This window comes from Lathamus discolor, chromosome 1 (genome assembly GCF_037157495.1).
Source record: "Lathamus discolor isolate bLatDis1 chromosome 1, bLatDis1.hap1, whole genome shotgun sequence".
Taxonomy (NCBI): Eukaryota; Metazoa; Chordata; class Aves; order Psittaciformes; family Psittacidae; genus Lathamus; species Lathamus discolor.
Window position 1 is genome coordinate 34,543,740 of NC_088884.1, and position 21,253 is coordinate 34,564,992.

At 36.7% G+C, this 21,253-nt stretch overlaps 1 protein-coding gene across 1 annotated transcript in view; it reads right to left on the minus strand.

Annotated features, from left to right (window-relative positions):
• Positions 1-1,151: 1,151 nt before the first annotated feature.
• SEMA3A (semaphorin 3A) overlaps positions 1,152-21,253 on the minus strand; it is a 174,029-nt gene continuing 153,927 nt past the window's right edge. The window contains exons 14-17 of the mRNA XM_065667262.1: positions 16,309-16,466; positions 12,234-12,301; positions 6,374-6,516; positions 1,152-5,463 (exon numbers count right to left, since the gene is read on the minus strand). Coding sequence (XP_065523334.1) covers positions 5,008-5,463; positions 6,374-6,516; positions 12,234-12,301; positions 16,309-16,466 — 825 coding nt within the window. The 3' untranslated portion in view covers positions 1,152-5,007. The remainder of the gene's footprint in view (positions 5,464-6,373; positions 6,517-12,233; positions 12,302-16,308; positions 16,467-21,253) is intronic.

The window sequence follows — 21,253 nt, forward strand, 5'->3', positions numbered from 1 at the left end:
ATGTATATATGTATGAACAAACAAGCATTAAACACTGAATGTTTCTACTTTCTTCCCACTCAGTGTCACTGAAGGTTGTCCCTAGGCATTGTACATTCCTGGCAATGCAGCAAAGTAGTAACAGAGAACAATCAGTTTAGCTGTGCTCTGCAGGGAGTTCTAGCAAAGGGCACAGCTTGGCTACATCCAGAAATAAGGGTCTTCCTTTGTGAGTATTTATAATTCATGTACTGGACAGACAAAAATAAAACCCCAAACCCACTGTGGATTCAGGGCTTCCCATTTCCATTCTGTATTTGCAGACATCTTTTGCACCCCACTGAGTTGCCTCGTTGCTGCTGAGGGCTTATTTTCATTTTCAGAAGACAGTAGTAACTGTAAAATATTCTTACAACATCCTTTCGAACTGGACATCTCTATCCTTGCTGTACAGGAATGAACATGGGCAAATTTGAATCAATTAGTGATAGTTAAATGCTACTTGTTGTTCAATTGTGTATGTGGCAAATGGAAGTAATGATACTTTCTTTTCCCCACTTCTTATCTGGTATACTTAAACTTCATCCTTTCTAGGGCATTTGTCTCATTAGCTGTTTGCACAATGCTTAGTGCTATGGCATATTACTTTTAGATAGAGCCCCTAAGCACTTCTAAGCAGCTGGTAAGTTTACCTAAGGATACGAAGGTATTTTGGTAACAGAAGGTACCTGATTTATTCTACTTGTTGTCTGTGCAAGTCAGTTTCCAAAAGGAAGCAGCATGGCTGTACTAAGCTATTAGCATCACACAGAGTAAGTTCCAGCAGGTACAGCAACTTGCTAACATTCGCATGGCTTCCAGGCTGATTTACAGTTTGGTGCATGGGCAGAGTATGTGTGGGGTGCATATGCATGGCTTTATCTTCACAAACCCACATAGTTGTGGCAAAAGATAGGCTGAAGATCAGTTTGTAGCTTTCGTTTCAGGCATTATTAGTTAGTAGTCTTCAAAAAGAAACAATAAACACCATTAATAAAAATAGCAACCCTTCTGGCCCGGTAAATGGAGCTCATATACATTGACAGCATTATATTGGCAACAATGCACTCCATATGCTCATGAAAGTTACAGGGCACAGTTCCATGTAAACAGCCAAGACAGCGAACTTCAAATATTTGGAAGAAATGTTTATTTAACAACTGAATACATGCTAAAAGAAATAATTTACAGCAGCAGTTTCATTACACTTTTTTCTCTCCAGTTTTCTAGTTCCCATCTGAATTGAAGTGATAAATACAGAAGTAGAATTATTTACTACCCAGTAAGGAATGCGCTTAAAGTATAAGCACATAACTTTAGAACTGATACAGCAAATAAACTACCTTATCACCTGTGTGCCAAAATCTTGCATTTTAGTATTATGCTGAACACACCGAAACGGAGTACCTCTAGATAACAGTACTTTACACTGTACCTCTTTATCTAGTCAAAAATATTTACATCTCTTTTGGCTAATGTGTAGGTAGCAAAAACTGAACTATTAAACACATACCATTGATATTCACTAAATAATACATAAAAAGGATCAGTAAATGCGCATTCACATGCATTTAATTTAATTTTATTTTTTTACATAGTGACTTTATTGGGTCATAAAGATTTAACTCTGTTCTGCAATGATGAACATTTTCTCAGTTTGATATTACAGCTTAACATAACCATACAGTTTTTAGGAGCCATTGAACAAAATCCCATCTTCAGTGATCCATGCAAGTTCAAAGTGTAGATGAGTAAGAATAATGTAATGTATATTTGTTCCTTGCAAATGTATATCTTAAATAAATCAAAATAGATCTTTCCGGTTACAAATTAAACCCTTTATTTCCCTCCAGCTTAAACACAATTTTTTACTTCTAAAGTTTGTAATTAGAGCTTTAGAGGGTTTCATTAATGATTTACAGAAATATCATTTTTATCTTTATCTTCAAACCTTATGTTGCTTTAAACAATAATAACACAAATGGGGGTGTGAATTTTACTGAAGCTGCAGGGCTTCTGTCTAACCATGAATTCATTCAGACTTACGTTCTCTGAAAAAAGTTAATTTCACATCAGTATTAAATGTTGCTTTAACTTGACCATATATGAACCTGAAAATAAAATATTTCCACTTCTGTCTTGATCTTCTGCTTTCTTATTCATATAAGCAAATATGAAGACATAAACAAGAATACTCATGTCAGTAAGAATTGAAGTTTGTAAGATCTGATTATATCGATTGATTATATTGATTGGTTATGATAAAAACATTGCAACTTCTGTAATTTTGTTCCCATAGATTGTCTTTCTCTGCATAGAGAAACATATAATAGAATCCTGACTTAACTGAATCTGGTTTTTCTTCAGGGGTAGTGGAATAGGTTGGGTTTGGTTTGATTTTTTGCAGCAAGTTGCTATAGAACCAGTTGCTATGAGCATGGTAGAGAAAAAAAAAAAAGTTAGACAGCAATCCATTAATATGCAAAAAAGGAAACAAAGGCATTTAGGGTTTGTTGAAATCCATCCGTATTTTCCCACTGCATTCTCTGAGGTTCACATTAAAACTGTTTCCTTTTGTAACAAAGATGATTCTAATGACTTGATGGTACACAACAGATCTACGCAAAAGGCTAAAGAGTGTTCTGTGATTACAATTAAATAATTCAACTGACAACAATGCTTAGAAATTAATCATAAAGTGAGCTGTAAAATTAATACTCTGTACAGGAAAGCCCATAGCTGAACTGTTTTAATTCATCCCTACTCAGCACATCATGAAAGCATGGGAATTTAATAGTTTATTAAATTTCACAGGAGTCAAGTTAAACATAAGAGAGACTTAAAGTTGCTTTAAAACTAAATTCCCATATGCTTTCCTAAATCATGGCCTCACAGACTTGACCTGGGCTATTCAATGACTTTTGGTTTTTTTGCTAAAGAATTAAATGACAAACAAACTTGCAAGTTCATCTCCTGCAAAAGATTCAAAGGGGGCTAAAGTGACTGAGTCGTTAATGAAAATCCAATCACTAAGGAGTCAAGAAGCCAAGGATCCATCAGAAGGATACTTGAATTAGTAAGAGGAAAGGAGACTGGGATGTGTTGTGAGAGAAGCTGTCGCAGCAGTTGTGTTATATCTGATTAGACTGATAGTGTAGTGATTGACAAGTTAAATAATCTGGAGTGAATAACAACAAAGCAGATCAGTCATCAATACAGACACACTTTTATATAAGAGCTCCTTTAGCAAACTAAGGACTTTGCTCTAGTAATTTTCCCCACAATTACATTACTTGAAATTATGTCATTTATGGACTTTACCAAGATAAAATACGGGAGGCTGGAGAAAGATGATCTCAAAAGAACTGGACACCATAGAACTGGGGACCAAAGGCACATCTGTGCTGAGGTGAATATATCCACTACTTAATAACCCTAAGCTGACATTTACGGTGCAAGTACATTGTCTGTTTTACCCTCTTGCTCTCCTGTATATAGAATAAGACAGAAGTGCAGGACCAAATTATCTGTTAGTAGAAACTAGTCCTTTAGCTGAACTTCACCAATTTACTACTGCAGCAGACTGCCCACAGATGAAACTGTCCCTTAGATCTAAAACAGAGAGCTAGCTTTGAGGTTACTATTTATGTGGCCTAGTGCTGGGTCTTAGCATTTGGGTGATCTGGCACATATAAAGAATGGAGCACAGTAATGTAGACACATTTCTACCACTGAGGTGGGAAAAAAATACTCCTTAAACAGAATATGAGCTTTGCTCGTGGATATACGACAGTCTATGAGCCACAATATTTAAATATTAGCATTCACAAATATTTACGAACCAAGAAAGCAAGAGTATAATTAGTGGAGGGTATTTTAATGCTATTTTCTTCTTTTAGTAAGAAAAAAAAATGTACAACTGAAAATCAATGCTCTCCTTTTCATTGGTTCAATTAATAGCAAGGCATTTTACAAGTTGAATCATTTCAAATACCATACTTAGAAAAAAAAAAGAATGCAGAAGACTTAAATGCTATACAGCGACTTCCATGTTAAAATAGCTTAGTTTTAAAATTGTTTTGAAGTTACATGTCATACAGATTACTGAGAGGGGAGGAGGTTAACTGCACTGTGACTAGCTCCCCTGGAAGATTTTCCAAACAAAAGAGTAAAGCAGCTCATAATTGGAAGTTGTCTTTTTTTTTTTTTTCCCTCTAAACCAGTAATTAGAAAGTACAATATTTCTAAGACAAAAAGTCTAATCTATTTTAGAAAAGAGCTAATGTTTGCTGCATATTTTTCATGGTATATTTAAATTATAGTTTTAATAAAATACATCTTTAGATCAAAGCTGAAGGAAGTCATCAGTAGTAGGCCAGTGTACTCCACATTTTTTTGTTCTTCCAGATGATGGATGGCTTATGCTGTTCAGATTTCCACAAACAATTTCATTCAGTATTGTTTTTCCTCTTCTAGTACATATAAACAGGAGAACTGGTAGACAAAACAAGAACAAAATCCTTGTGTCCAATCATGTGTTTAGACGTTCATCAGCTTAATGAGTTCATGCAGTTTTATGTGTAAGTCTAGAAATGGTAGTGCTGATGATGAAAGGTGGGGGTTGTTTTTCTTTTCTTTAAGATGACAGCATGAAATACAGCATTTTGTTTATATCTCAAGCAAAACAGAAAGCAAAACTTGCCTGCTGAACACTTGCAGAATTTTCTGAGCAGTAAGCTAGGTCCTGGTGAGTTATCATCCTTGAAACTCTGGTCTTTCTGGTCTTAGAATCAGAGTAGCGAGGAAGGACTTACTTACTAGGAAAATTAGAAATGGATTTTATTTAAACCTGGTGGAAATTGTTTGGACTTTCCACTCTTGTAAACATCCACATAATGCCATGAAAAAGTTCATGAATATTGCATTTTTTTTCCAGTTATCTGTCTATAGAAGTTTCTACTTGGATAAGGTTCCTAGAGGTAATGCAGCTCAGACACTCCGTGGTGCCCTCTCAAATTCATGGGTCCTCCTGTTCCTACCTTTTTTATTCTCTTGTAGGTGCTTCCATTTATTTGTATTCACCTGCGCATTGGCAGGCTTTTGCCGGCGTTGTTTGCGGTCTCTTTTCCAAACCTGCTCACAGAACTCATCCATTGTGTTGAGATTGGGGTGATTGATTAACTGCATGAAGTCTCTATACCAGATCTTTTGACTGGGGGTCATGCTATTGGTAGCATCCTTGGTCTTGGAAGCATCACCATCTTCTTCTTTATGGAGCAGCTCTTCCAGGTGATCAGTATCAATTACTTCCAGGGTCACTTTGAGCAAAGTTTGCATGAAGCCATGCTCCACAGCATGACAAAAATAGGTACCAGAATCCCTCTGTTGAAGACTTCGTAGCAGTAGGCCCTGTTCTGTCCGGATCATGCGATCATCCACTTTTATCTGTATTGGAAAAAAATGGTAATTTCAATAGTTATCTTTCACAGATGTGCAACATTATCCTCTAACCATGCTAGTACCTTAGTACTGCTCCTTTCAGCTGGTAAAACAGTGCCAAAAATCCCCAAAGCAACATGAACGGAAGCTCCTTGCCAGCCACATGTAGTTATGGAAGTCTTAAATATGCTGGAAAGACTATTGATGTACTGCAAAGAGTTCAAGGGGTTAAGAATTTACTCCTAAATCCTTAGTGCTGCTGAAGATCTGTATCAACTCTGTCGGATGGATTTGCTGTTAAGATTATAAAAGATTCAAGCCTGTCATCAGCAGAGTCAACATAGATGCATTCGGCTGTATTACTGAAGCCACGTTTATTATTATCTTTTAGTTAAACCTAGATATATTTGTAGCAAAGGTTTTCTGTCTTCCTACTGTTCCTTACTGCATAGAAGCAGTTTCTGCGTAAGTGGAGAATTTACAAAGAAACTATAAGGATTAAATCTCAAAATTTTAATATTCAAACAAGTAGCTGTCAAAAATACTTTATTTTCCTGAATTAACTAATATCTAGACTATAGTTTCATTCTTTGTGTGCACAGGTTGCTGCACACAGAAAAGGCACAAACCTGCTTGCTGCTGTCACCACCAAGAATAAATTCTAAATAATTTACTACTCATGCAAAGCAAACAGCAAAAGCACCTAAAGCTGCTAATGTAACTGAGGATTTAGTACATGCTTAAAAAAAAGCCCCAACAAACAGTTTCAGAGTTGTTTGGGTATATTTGCAAATACTTTAATGCAACAAAAAAGGTATTATTTCCTAACGTGATCTCCCTACCTACCAGAAAAGGTTATTCTCTTAAGATATGTGTGAAGAGGACTAGTTGCTTCTCTTTATTTTTGTTACAATACCTCTTCTTTGCGGTCATCATTTTGCTTCTGGAATTGCCAGTAGACTACGGCACGCTGAGACTTCGGACTGCACTCAAGAAAAGTGCTGCTGTTCTCTACCCCATAGATAATCTTTTCCTCCAGGGTCTGACCACTTGGGTTATCTGTAAAGCAAAGAAAAAAAAAATTAAAATTACCAGGGAACACAAATCTGTATTGCTAAGTGAATGTGTGTTTAGAAATTGGGTTTCCTTAAGGTATTTAATGATAGAAACTTTAACAAGAAAACCTCCCCATATCAGTATGCCATTTGGAAAATCTCTATCAACATCACTCTTTGTAAAGATCCCTGGTATTTATATTTTTTAATTATTTTTGTATTCTAAATCCCAACAGCTGTTAACATCTCAATTTCATTGTGAAATTTTGTGTAAACCTCATTATTATTCATCAAGGAAAACATCCAGGACATGACAAGAATTTTTAATAGCAAACTCTATGCAGTAAGAAAACTCAGAGTGTAGCTGCAGAATGTTTGTAATGATGCCTCCTGGGCTCTATGATCATAATACTTTAGAGCAAAGTAATAAAACATGAGGCTATTTAAAAGTAGTATAATGTGTTTAGATTATACGGCACTGCAGTTTGCTGAAGCTGTTAATGACCAGGAATAATGTTTTGGGGGAAATGATCTTCAATTAATTATTTCCTCTCATACCGATATAATTCATGGAAATGTAATAAGCTTAATAACCCAGACATTATGGGAGGGGAAAAAGAAAGTTAAATAAATTACTTCCTTTTGTAACAACAATATTTCAAGATATTCATCAACTGGCTGGAAATATCACATAGCTACAGGACTTATATGGCATTTGATTCTTCTCCAATACCGCAGAGACGGTAAGGCATCATGTTTCAACTCTCCACCTTAGCTCTTAAAAATGCTGTTATGGACTTAAGTGGCAACAGTACTATAATCCTAGAGAGTAAATGGGGAGGAAGGGGTTGGTAAGTTATTTAACGTTTTGTTGATCTCACAGGGTTTCCTGTCTCTTTGCCATTATTTGTCATTCTTTCCATTTTCCACTTCTGATCTTTAGCACTGGCAATCTTTAAGGAACTTCTTTTGATATGCTTTAACTGCAAAGTGATGTCTAATTAAAATCCTTTTAAAGAAATCCTTTGTCAAGTTTTATTTGCTTTCACTGTGCCTTTATCGTATTGGCCACATCATTTAGCAAACACAGGCTGTTTGCTAAATGACTGAGCCAAAAGTAAAAACAAAATTGAGCTCCTGCTTTATGTTGAACAATCACATGTCTTTCCATAATGACTTGCAGCCCTGACAGAGGATCGGAGAAGGGATGGGGGACAGAAGAGGAGCTGGTGCTTGCCCAGTTCTCAGTAAGGAAACATCAAATGGCCTATTAACAATGCAAAAATAGGGAGTGGGTTAGCTTGCTTTCCTCTGCTGGATTCTGAACCTTTCCAGCAAGTACGTGGGGTGCTATATAAACAGCTAAGTGAAACAACTTTTATGACAGCTCTCAGAAACCACATCCCTATGAAGAATGTCAGTGCAGCTTTGGGCCAGGAAGACTGCGAGCAATGGAGGAGGGAATTAGGAAGCAAAGAAGCAAGAGAAGGGTAGCACAGCTGCAAGAGAATGTAGTGGGGGTACCAGTGGTAAGGTCTGAGATAGAACAGAGGTGAATCTGTGTCAGTGAAACAGAGAAACTCAAATTATGTAAGATGTTAACTGAATATAACTAGAAGTAATAAGATGAAGACTGGAAATGGAAATTATTGGTTGATAACTAATGGGTCCAGAATCAATACTGTGAATGCCTGACTGATGTCCTGACTTATTCTGTTTCAAGTTAGGCACTCTAATTCAGGAAGCAAATTCACACGGCTGAGCAGGCAGCCAAAGATCCTCACATAGACAAGAATAAGCCGTTTGCTATCTGAACTGGGATCTACAACAGAGAGCACATGTAGGGCTGCAGCATAAGACATTCAGTAGGAAATATCCCCTTTTATAGACTGGGGCACATGTTACTGCTCCAGTGATGTGTTTGTGTGAAAAAGAGATTTACAAGCTTCTACAATAAAGGATGGAAACATAGGGATTTCACCCTAGGATGCATGCTCTTTTTCAGTTCCTCTCTCCCAGCCTTTATGAATCATGGTTGCAGAATGGCCCGGCTTCAACAAGAGCAAATACTTCTATTGGAAGAAGAGCTACTAAGTCAATCTCCTAAACCTAAGTGGACTTTGAGCCCTTTACTCCCACATCCTGAATAGCTAATTTAACCAGCAGGTTATTCATTAAGTAGCTTGCAGCACCATAGAATCATAGAATAGTGAGGGTTAGAAAGGACCTTAAGATCACCTAGTTCCAACCCCCCTGCATGGGCAGGGACACCTCAACTAAACAATGTCACCCAAGGCTCTGTCCAGCCTGGCCTAGAACACCGCCAGGGATGGAGCATTCATAACTTCCCTGGGCAACCCATTCCAGTGCTTCCCCACCCTTACAGTAAAGAACTTCCTCCTCATATCCAATCTAAACTTCCCCTGTTTAAGTTTTAAACAGCTTTAAAACCTTTAAACACCACTTGACTGTATTATTTATACAGGAGCATAGCACATGTAACACTGGTCTCATTAGATCCAAGGAGACTGTCTTCTAGATCATAAATATCAGTAGAAAGGACAAAAATAGACATTTCTTTAGCAAAGGTCCTACTGCCCATGAATGGTAGCATATTATTAAGTATCTATAGAAGCTTCTGCAGGAATATTTAGGTACCTTCCAAGAAGCTAGTCACAAGTTTTCATGGAAGTTACCTTGAAGGTGGGTGCTCTGATGCTATTTAAAATTTCTGAGTGTTTTCTTGGAACTGGTCCATGGCATTTTAGTGTGTTACAGGTCACCATGGAAAGTGGCACAAGCCCGCTTTAAATTTTCTCATAGCTTCAGAAGAGATAGTATGGGTGACAGTCGTGCAATGAGAAAGGATTTAGGTGATCCTTTAAATTTCATTTCCATGACTTAAGGGAACAGAAGGCAGGTCCAGAAATGTCTATAAAGTTAATGTAATATTGAGCACGCGGAGTGCAAGAAAGTAAGTAGAGTGATGGAATAATCACAGGATCAGAGCACAGCTCTGGGACTGAGGGAGACACTGAAGAGGCTAGAAGGAAGAATGAAAGTCTGGGAAGTTCAGAAGAGCAGCTGGAGGACTTAGAAAATTATAGAAGTCATGAAGTTGGTTATGAAATTCAACCCAAAATCCTGTCTGAGAGTTGCAATTCCCAAAATGAACCCAACAGCAGTATCAGTTTACTACCCTGATAAATATCCTTTAAATGCATAATTTCTGACATAACCGAAGAAGCATGAAAGCCTAAATACTTATATGAAGATTGCTTTGCAGATGAATGAATGTCACTATACAGTTAAATTCAGTTATTCTTTGAGCTTGCCCTAATATAAATCACCTAAAAAAAAAGTGCCTCATTTTTACAAATTCTTAAAAAACCCCAAAACTCAATTTCTTAATATCACTAATATGTTACATTTTAAAAAAGAATTGGTCTTTAGTTGACATATAGGTGTCTGCCCTAACATCTATGATACAGCTAAGGATCCTCAGCTCCCTCTAATGTTGGTGTGTAGTAATTTAATACTAATTATAATTTGTATAAAAGGACAACTGAAAGAGCTACCTAAGAGTTATTAAAAGCTCTATTGCTTCAGACTGCTATTGAAGTAAGTTCCTGCAATGCCTTGAAATATACGTTACAGGTAATTATTTTTTCTCATTTTTCCTAGTTCACATAGAGAATTAACTGGCAGTTGCTTCAAAGAAATGTGTAGACAAGTAGTAAATGACTGATGGAGCTTATTTTTTGGCTACAGACAAACCCAATTCTTCATCTGTTGCCCAGAAAACCAATAGTCATATCGAACAAAAAACCTCAGCATAAGTTGGCATAGGAAGTTTATGGGTCATGCAGCTCTCTGTACAATACATGATCGTGTGTAAATGACAACTAAATACGGAAAATTTTACAGATTTACAACTAAGGATTGATTTAGAGAAAATTTCACTCAAGAACAGTTTAAAACATTCCTTTAAGTATTTTGACAGTGCATCCTTGAAGTCTAGGACCTAGAACTGCATTCCCTCAGTATGTTGGAAAGTTACTGACTCTTCTAATCACCCTGTCTTCATTTCACTGGTAAGTAAAATTTCCAGTGATACCTTGTCTCATAATTGCTCTGCTCATTTTGACAAAGCTGTATTAAAGTTCCTTGTGATTGGGTGTTTAGCATGTAATAGGTTTTTCCTGACCTTGAGTTCTCATGATGGTTGTCATGAAATAACTGTGCTGGATTACTCTCTTTCCTTTGGATAGAAGATATCTTTTCAGACAAATATGTTTACCAAATATGGGAAGATACAAAAAACAAGTGTTCTGAAATCCTTTCCTTGTCTATGAAGATAAAGAACAGACCTACAGTTGTATAAAGCACAGCTAGCAAGGCCAAGAGACCGTTTAAAAAAAACCCCAGCCACATGAGTAAAATGCCCAGATAGTAAAAAGATAAAGCTAAAATATGCTTCTGTTGGTAATAAAATCCACATTTAGTGCCTGATGAAATTTATCTACTTGGGACTTGAACATGTCATCTCAGCCCCAATGGTCTCATGTGCACTGTATAAGCATTAGTAGATATCATGCAACTGGAAATTCTGCTAGTCCACATTGACTAGCTAAAATCTAAACTAGTTTTGCATTCATGAGTTCTCAAAACATGATGACTACATATTGATTATTGTCTGTTCATGCACTTTTACAATCCTTTTACCCCTTCGAGTAGCTTGACCTGAGTTTGACAATCAAGAAGTAAAAAGAGAAGCTGTAGTAATGTTAGGCTGTGAGTTTCAAATGATTAAAAGGAAGATAGAAAAAACTACTACTGAAACTTAGTAGTAATGAATTATAGCTGACACAAATGTACAACTTTGGACTATATATCATTCTTGCTATTACAAGGACTAGAAGGACTCAAGGATTTTGAAATATCTCTAATTTTATGTCCAGTGGTTTAACTGTTATTATAAATGTACCACAAATGCGAGTAATCATTTTTTTCCAGCAGAGGGAAGCATTGCCTAAGTGTTCTCTTCATTTAGAGCAAAATGGACATTTTTCACTTTCTGAGCTAAGATCATCTGAAGACTTTGGCAACAAATTAGAAACTGTAAGAATTTTATCAGCCAAACAATCAAGAAAGGAAGATCTGGTCAATGCACTGTGAAAATTACACAGTCAACAAAAAGCAAAACTAGAAGACGTCAAAGAAAACCCATGCTGAAAGCACACGGGACAGGCCTCCTAGAAGGAATAGGTTGCTCTTAAGGGCTTCTAGTGTGGCTCCTAAAACAAAGACCATTCCATATTTAGCCAAGGTAGTTAATTATGTGTTTGATTATCATCCTATACAAACTATGTGAAGCAACGTGTACATCTTGCTGTTCTGAAGGAGATATGACTCTTTTCTGACGTAATATGCCTAGCCTGATGGTATGCTATTATAAGGTGAGCAAAGCAGAAAAAATTAAAATGCTTAAAACTGTTAATCTGAGGGAAAACAAACAGCACACTCCACCCTCCCACTCAGTCTCTAGTGTCTGATCCAGGCTATTGTAAACAATTTAAATTGGGATAATGATGTATTATATGCATCTTTTGCAGGTGTTCAAGATCATTTCACAGATCTTTCATGTGCTTCCTACTTTATTCATGCACAGTCTGTAAATTTCATACAAACAGTTGCACTTGAGTACTACCCATAACTCACCATGATGCTGCAGGTCTGAGCAGTGCGTAAGTGGGTCCCCATTTCGGATGTCTTGTCGTCTAGTACGTCTGTAAATATCATAGTTGAAAACTGTTAGTTACCTCCTCAGTGGTCAGCATTCACATTTGCCATGACTAAAGAGCAACAAATGGAACATATATGAAATTACATAGGTCACAAGTGCACCTAAACAGAACTAGCAAGGAAATCATGTTGTTCCTCCTATATTCAATGCATTATCATGGTTTGTAGAATCAGCCTTTACAATTGAAAGTAAATTCTTCAGAAACTGGTAAATGCATATATCTTGCACTGAGCCTACAAAGTTTATTTTAACTATCTTGGCAACATTGATCACAAAATCGTTACTTAATTCATAGATACAGGAACTAAAGGATCAAAGTATTAACAATACAGTTGAACATGCATCAATGCATCATCGATCAATCATGAAGAAACTAGAGCTTTTCTGAAAGCACAGAATACTGTAAGTATTATGACATCTTTTATACAAATGAAATGTTAGGATGGATGGCTTTGAAAAAAAAGTCAAAGTGCTGTATTTTTGTACAAAATCTAAATTAAAATACATAGATAATTTCAGGCACTACAGATCTCACTGAAAAATTTCTGATAAAACCTTTTCTAAAACTTTTGCAAATAGCTTTGTCTTTAGAATAAACAGAATAAAACACTTGGATAGGAAGATTTTGAAATGTCATTTATTCCCCTTTGTAGCTTGAATCTGGATTCTAGTTTTTATTGTATGTCCATTTAACATAGTATATTCTTTCCCCACTTTGATTTCCACTGGCTCTTTTGGAAAACATTGATCTGTGCCAAAAAATGTTGTAATTAGCAGAAAGAAGCCTTTTAATACAGTATTACTTTGCATGTTTTGTTGTCTCTTTGTCTGCTCCTATTTTTATTTAAATAGCTGTGACACAAAATTCAGTTGAGCCAGAGAAAAGCGTTTCATATTAAAAAAAAAAAAGAACAAGGCAAACAAAGATGTGTTTCAAGTGTGAGCACTTTACTTTAGGAATCGGAGAAAGCCTGAGGGCTTGCAAAATTGGAGGAGAACAAAGAGGATTAGGCTGCTGAACAATGCTGTGATTTCAGATTATGGTATCCAGCAAGGGATATGCAAAAGTCAAGTAGCCTTGTAAAAAGCGCGATTGGTCACTCCCTTGTGACAACAACCCACATTTTTAAAAAGCCATTGTTCTGCAGCACAGAGATCATCTCTCTTCTGTTCACTAGCCCGATTTGCAGACTCACTAACAGCCCAGCATCAGCACATACTGAGAGTTCTCACAGAGGCCCCCTCAACTGCACAGCAAACTCCTCTTGGCTGAAGGATTTTAACAGTACTTTTTCTTCTAGTGAAAAGTACTGAAAAGTTAAACCTGAAATCAGTCATGTGAAGTATGGCAACAGGGTTTTTTTAAGGCAAAAAAGAATCAGAATGTGCATTTAAGACTTCTTTCTGAATCAAACATCACTAAACTTACGAATTAGGATATCTTAGCATGCTTCAGAAAAAAGGAATCTGCTGTTAATTTATGCATGATTAAAAAATGTACTAATCCTAATTTCACATATCATCTTCACATTACCAATGAATAAAACCAGACCCAAGACATAAGAAAACATAAAATTTTGTTACTCTTTCCTAAATTTTGAAACACAGCATATTTATAGGATATTTGTAGAAAAGATGTGGAAAGACTCGTACTGCTGTCAATGGAGTTTGGAAGAGATGTTTACTTAGAATCTCAGGAAAATGTCGCACATTTCACCATTGTATCAACACAGTGATTTATGAAATATGAACCAGAACACATCTGCATGGGGTAAAGTTAAGTGGTCACACTACAGGAGCTCTGAACTGTCATTTAGGCTTGTAAAATACACAAAGAAAGAAAAGTAAATTAAAATCATAGCTCATAAAATCTCCCTTCTTAAAAAAGAAAGGGAAAAAATAAAAAAGCAAAACCCCAGAACCAACTGTTAGTAAAGCATCTGTGCAATTGCCTCAGGACTCAACTTTCTCAATATTTCTGGAGCCTAAAATTACAAGGATTCATTATTAGGAAAATGTTGCCATTTAAGCTGTTTCCAGTAATGCTGATTTTGTCATAGATGCATTCAATCCTGCCTTCAGGCAGTGGGTACAGCAGGTATCAGGTAAACAGAGGATCCTCTCACCCAGTAACACAGACCTTTTTTCTGCTGTTGCCAAGGGTAAAATGGGGTGCTCTAAGGAAGGACATCGGCTTTTTCTGAGCACTTTGTCAGGATCCCAGCCTTTTTCTTTCATAGTGGCCTCAAGATGTGTAAATTCTGCACCCCAAGATTTTTCCTGGTATTCTGCAACCCAGTTTAGCCCTAGTAACCCTGCCCCTTAAGTCCCTTTACCCCTGATGGCAACACTGATCTCCTGTGTTCCTCAATAGGTTGCAGAGATGGATAAGGAAAAGACAGTCGTATTTCTTCTGTCAGTGTCAGTGATGAATGGCAGAATGATGTGCTCTATGGGTCTTGAGATGAGCTGGGAGCACGAATGGGTGCTAGTGAATGCTGAGAATGGATGAAGTTAGGAGGTAAAGATTAGATGGGAAGTAGCAGAGAAGAGTGATTTGGTGATTCCTGACCTTACTGTCTCCATTGACTCAGAGGCAGTACTTAAACATATTGACTTCTAACCCTTAAAACATTCAGACCAAATCAATCTCTTAGACTCTCCTTCAAAACCTCACTGTTCCCTCTCCTTTCTTTTGCTCTCCTCTCCTCCAGAAAAACTGCCATGCTCCCACCACAAATTTGAATTTAGCCCATGCAGCTGAGAAAATCTGACCAGCTCTTCTTCTGGGATGGGTTTAGTTTCTCCTTTTTAATACTTTTCTAAAGAATTTCTCAAAAGCTTGTGTCAGATTAACTCTGCTTCCTGGTGCAAAAATAGAACCTGATGTTCCATAAGCAGCTTTTTCTTTTGTCTACAGTATTTGTTTAGGATACATTGTAATGCAAACCTTGAAATTTTAATCCCCTCCATCTGAAAAGTCTGTGACAAAAAATGCTACTTCCCACCCTTTACCACAATTCATCTCCTGCAGCAACCAATCCAAATCTGGAATTTGGAGTCCTGACATTCTCAACTAAGTATTTGCTACGATTAATTTTATGTATATAAACCCTTATGTATACAAACCCTTGGATTCCTTGTTTCTTCATAAGTGGAAGATGTTTGGCACATTCGATTTTATGAGAATACTTTTTTATGATTTTAGCCAATTTATTACGGGAAACACAACATTACATTAATGTCTGTTCTGATTTGAAAGTGAGTATCTATCTAGTCAGTTATTCCCAATTTCTACCTCAGTAGCTAAGAGCTGTTCACCTTATATACTCTGAGATAAAGAATTCTGGAGATAAGGGCAGGCAAAGAAAATATTATTTGAAACCTTCAAATCAGGCAAATAGGACTCCTAAATTTTTTATTACAATTATACTTTTCACTTATGCAGTCTTACCTTGACCTTTGCACTGCAAATCCTGAGTGCAGAGTGAATCTAAAATAGTGGTTGTTCTACTCTTGCAGCACTTAGACACACATAAACATAAACAAGTTATACTTTTGTATAAACAATGTCACATACCACTAGAAAAATAACCTTCCACTCATGTCCTAACACTTTGTATTTCCTTTGAATTAGAATTCATGAAAATGCAGGGTAATTTACTTGAGCAATCAGTCCTAGTGTTAGAGATTTTTTTTTTCTTTTTTGCTGTTTATTACTAAATGCAAAGTCATGAATCCATTTCAGAGACAACTCTCTTCTGAACGTTTTCTTACAACAGCTTTTTAAACCAACCCAAGAAGTAGTAGTGTTCTCTTTAAATCAACCAAGACTTCATATTGCTTGTAACTCCCACAACTATGTTTTCTTTGGAAAAGAAAGAGCTCCAGTTAACCATCCTGTGAAAAATCTCCAAAGCCCTCTGGTCATATTGAGACCATCAGTTAAGACAAATAGCAAACCATGCAGACATCTGAAACTGTCCCTACCTCTTAGCAGTGGGGAAGTAACGTGAGCAAGATGAACCATCCCAGGCACAGTAAGGGTCTCTTGCAAGGCAACACTCAGCACATGCTTTTCCATACACATCACAGCGGTGTAAAGGAAGCTGTGAAACTCCAGTGGCTGAGCCAATGTAGAGCTGTTGCTGTTATAAAAGTTAAAAAAAATAAAATAAAAAATTAAGAATTGCAAATTACCAGCTTTTTCCTAGAAAAGCATAAAAAAGTTAGATGTTAGGACCATTACAGTGACAATAAAGGACCATGATCCTGACATACACTAAAGGAATGAGAATTGTCCACAGGATAAAAAAAAGTAAATAGAAAAACCGCTGATTTTTGTATGAAGCTTTCGGTAGCTTCTCCAAACAATTACAAAGAGTAAAGTACTCTTCCATTTTTTTTTTTGTATTCAGATCCCTGCCTTAGAAAAGCACTGCAGTGACAGAACACAATGGAGAATATGCTTTTGAATTTGAAGAAAAACAACTTTAACATAAATTTCCTATATATGACTTTGATTTGTGTGAGGAAACTAAAGTAAATTATGTCAGACTGATGCTAAGATATTTCAGCTTATAAGCGCTGCCACACATGTACTTCTTCGCATGTCTGATAATTGTGATGCTTTATACTCTTTTATATAGGTCAAATACTCTAACTGAAGCATAACTTTAATCAGGGGAAATGGCTTAATTTATTTTTGATTAAAATATGGTGAGAGGAATACGTAGCTCAAATGCAGAGAGAAGCCATGAAACAAATAAAAAACCATACATGCAACATGAATGACAGCTTTGTATGGCATCACAACAGATTATCTTCTCTCTCTCAATTTCCTCTCTGATACCAAATTCACGTGGTCCATTGGAGAAGCTGGTTTTCAAAGGGACATAAGGAAACTGAACTACTGATCCCACATGGATGTCCAGAGATATTTCAGCTTGGCGCTAATTCACAAAGAAAACAAGTGTGAGTGTAGTAAGTAAATATTTAGTTCCCTCTGAGAGGCAAGAATTGGCAAAACAATATAAATAAACAAAAATTAAATGGTATAATCCACCTGTTTTGGAAACACTGTCATTCTGCTATCAAAAGCTTACACTTTGTCACCGATCACCCATGGTGGAGTAATTAGTACATTTCCTTTTATAGTCCCAATTCAAGCAGTCCCGCCAGGAAAATACATATTTGTATTTGTTTTCCTTTCTTGCAAAACACGGTGTGAAAAATAGGATCTCAAGAAATATTATCAAAATTCTTAATCTCCTGCACTGTGATGATCCACAGGTACTATCTCCAAGGAATTCAGGGATGGAAGTTGGTTGAGCTCACCTACCTACTAGAAATGATGAGCACTAGATAGCAGGAAACAGCAAAACCAAAAACACTTATAAAAGGTGTTGGGTTTACTTCTTTCAGTGACAAAAGTTTGTAATTTATACAGACACATGAATTTAACAGAGATGTCTCATGCATTTACATAAACACCAGTATTTTCTCAAGGAAAATATGACAAAGACAGTACCCAAAGGAAAATTTACTGATAAATTAAAAACTAAGTCCCTTCTAAGCAGCTGCTTCCATCTATTACAGTGCCATAGCTGGGTTGTAAAACCACATTCCCTGGGCAAAAATCTCTGACCACACAGAGCTCTACACAAAGCCTTGATTGTACATACCAGTCCCCAGATAGTATTGTATCCTTGAGAAGCAGATGATAGGCGGCAGACATGATAAGCTGATTCTCTCTAACTTAAGTCACTTAATCAAGTACCCAGCTTAGGGGTACGTTCTGCAGTAAAAACGAGCAGCAATTCAAATCTTAGGTGACCTAACCATTTCTCAAGGGATGCCTTTTCTCTTTACTGATTATGGAAGCAGCGTAGGTTAAATGAGAGCTTCAGTTAAGTATCTTAAATGTCCAGATGGTATTGATCTGAGCCCTATGTAATTGGGGCATTAATATCTCTATAGGCATGTAGCAATGTGTGGTGCAGCTAATATAAAAATCAACCCAGAGAATGCATGTGGGAAAATAAAGAAGAATTGTGTGAGGGTTTCCTACATACCTCTGTAACCAATTTAATTTCGTCAAAAAAAGCCTCCCTGATTTCTAATAAACGTCTTTAGAATTAAAAAATGGCCAGAAACACACAAGCTAAAAAAACCTGTGAGGCCAAATAGGGTTACTTCAAGACTCTGTTCCTCGTAGATAAGTTCATAAAGTTCAGTCAGTGAACTACAGCATGAGTTTCAGGTGCTGCACAGCCTGAGGGCTGCTGCCCTCTTTGTTGCTCTTCTGATTCCAGTTTTAGACTCCAGCTGGTGAGCATTATTCCGGACACTAGTAATATATGAATCCAGGCATTATGAAATTCAGAAAACAGTAACAGAATGATTTGCATCACTGACCTTACTTTGCCATACACAGTCAAACTGCCTGTTGTGTAAAGAGTCTTTCCCAAGAGGTTGTCAATTCAATAAATCAGCTGATTATCGGATCAAAGTGGAGTGTGTGTGTGGGAAAGCTGTCCTTTAAAAAGTCTTGCAGAAGTATCAGAACTACAGAAAATCTATAGGAGAGGAGACTTAATGTTTTAAGCAACCCAGTGGTTTCAGTTTGCCCCATGGTGCTGCCCAAAATGCAGCCTTTCTCTTGAAGTCAAAGAGATAAACAAAATTTTTCCATTTGCAATTGAAAAAAAAAAGAGATGAAAAATGTACAGCTTAAAAAGAAAAAAATCAGAATTTTAAATGGAATTTTAGGGAGCATAAGATTCAAATCCTGTTTAACTAATTTTATGTCTTGAAAAGTAACTGGTGCAGAATAGTTCAGGGGGCTGTTTAAGTGACAAATCCATTTTGAGCTGGACCTTTCTATATGCTCACTATGGACAGAAATGGCCATCTCTGAATAAAATTCAGTACTTTGTGAAAAATACTGTAGAAGTAGTCACTGAGGCTTTTCTGAAGGTCTCTGCCTTGCCTTTGAGAATCTTATGGAGGAATTAAAAAAGCTCTTCATAGCTGTTCACTAGTCAAAAATCTGGCCTGTACCAGCTAAGCATCTCTTAGTTTCCACCCCCCTCCCAGCTTTCCAGAAATCCAATAGCTTTTTGAAAAAGAGGATCACAGTCCTGACCTTGAGAAAAAGATAAGAGTTTGCTCAAAAAGAAGTCACTTCGAAAGCCAGGCCTGACCCTTGCTTGCTTCCGTACTTTTAAATCACAGAGCCCCACTTGACAGCCTCACGACTGAATGGTAGCCAGGGGCTCCTGGCAAGCCTGACTCACTCAGAACTGTGAATTTAGGCAGCTGCAGGGTGTTACGGTGGCTCTGGGATGCTGTCCTCTGAAGGTCTGTGTCTATCGCTAACCATGCTTAAGTTGTTTAAGCGATGAGGTTACACAAGCCTAGGGCTCTGAACACAATTAGGAGGAATATAATTCCTGAGAGTTAAAGACAGTAGAATTGAGAAAGACTGTATCGAGGCTTAGTCTTGCACATAAAGCCTAAATTTCCTTGCTCAAAGTCACTCTCACTCAAAGGTCAAATTCTCACAGAGAATTTAAATTTAAATTTAATTTAAAACTTAAGCTAAGTCCCACTCCTGAAGAATTTGTAGATTTTGGTGTTTAGGATGAAGAGTCATTTCTAACATCACATTGGCACAATGGTAAAATAGGTACCTTTGAACAACCAGCATAGTAGAACATTCAAAAATGAGGAGAAACTCCCAGTACCATTAAAGAATTGTTAGTGAAAAAAATCAAATGAAGTGATTGCTTTAAAGTTATTCAGTAGGACATGGTGGTTTTACTGTTTGTATTTCATCCTCATGCTTTCTACAATGCATAGAATTATCATACTGTTTATATGAAAAAAGCCCTACTTATCAGAACACAATGAGTAAAGTGTTTGCATTATAAAACTACAGTATTTTAAAATCAGAAATATAAAATGGAAACATGTTGCCATACACTTATTTGATACAGAGACAGTGCCAAAGGTTTGTCATAATGTATCATGATTCTGTCATTTTTAGCCTAAGGCTGGTTGAATTTTCATGAGCTTAACTCTGCCTGAATATCTTATGGTTTATGCTCTTTTTTAGTTTTAGACAATTTTAGCAGTATAAATTTGTTTTCAAAAGATACAGGGAAAATTGTAATCTCTCCTGAATAACTAAAGCTGCTTTAAAGAAGTTGTGTGAAAATGCACAGTCCGTTATTAAATATGACTAGCTGTTTTAAGGGAATGGACTTATAAAAATAATCCAAAGCAGAGCATTTTGGTATGATGTGAACATATATACATGTTGACAGGGTTGTTTTTAAATATCCCAGTATTCAACAGTACATGTTTTTGTCCTGCCATTTTTGTTGTTTTAGGTGGTAAACTGTGTTAGAAAAGTGTCCCAAAACAAAATGTTTTCTGTCAAACACATGAATGTTTTCAGACAACTTTTCTAAATACAGTGGTTTCTGAGTTAGATATGCAGCACTTCAAACATAATATTGGGCTCTGTCTGTTACGAATGAATTCAACTTCTGTTTAATAATGTATAGCATGAGGTAGAAGAATTAACTAAACCTTATTTACAACATACACAATTTTTAGTGCCCCAGTCCTCAAAGTAATACCAAATATCCTCTTTACTGGCAACAACTTTAATGATGAAATTAATGAGTGTGAACAAGTTGCCCGTATTTGCTGAATTAGGCTCCAAATCAACACAAATATGAAAAATGATGCCAAAGTTTTATTGTGTTAAACTTGACACTAAATTTTAAGTCTAAGACTTCTGAGACAGGAATTGATAGTGGCTGGAATCCCTCTACCTAATTCTAGGCAGAACTGGAATACATGCTGCTAATACCCACTTCACTCCTGGACTGCAACACAATGTTCTTTGCATGACTACATAACT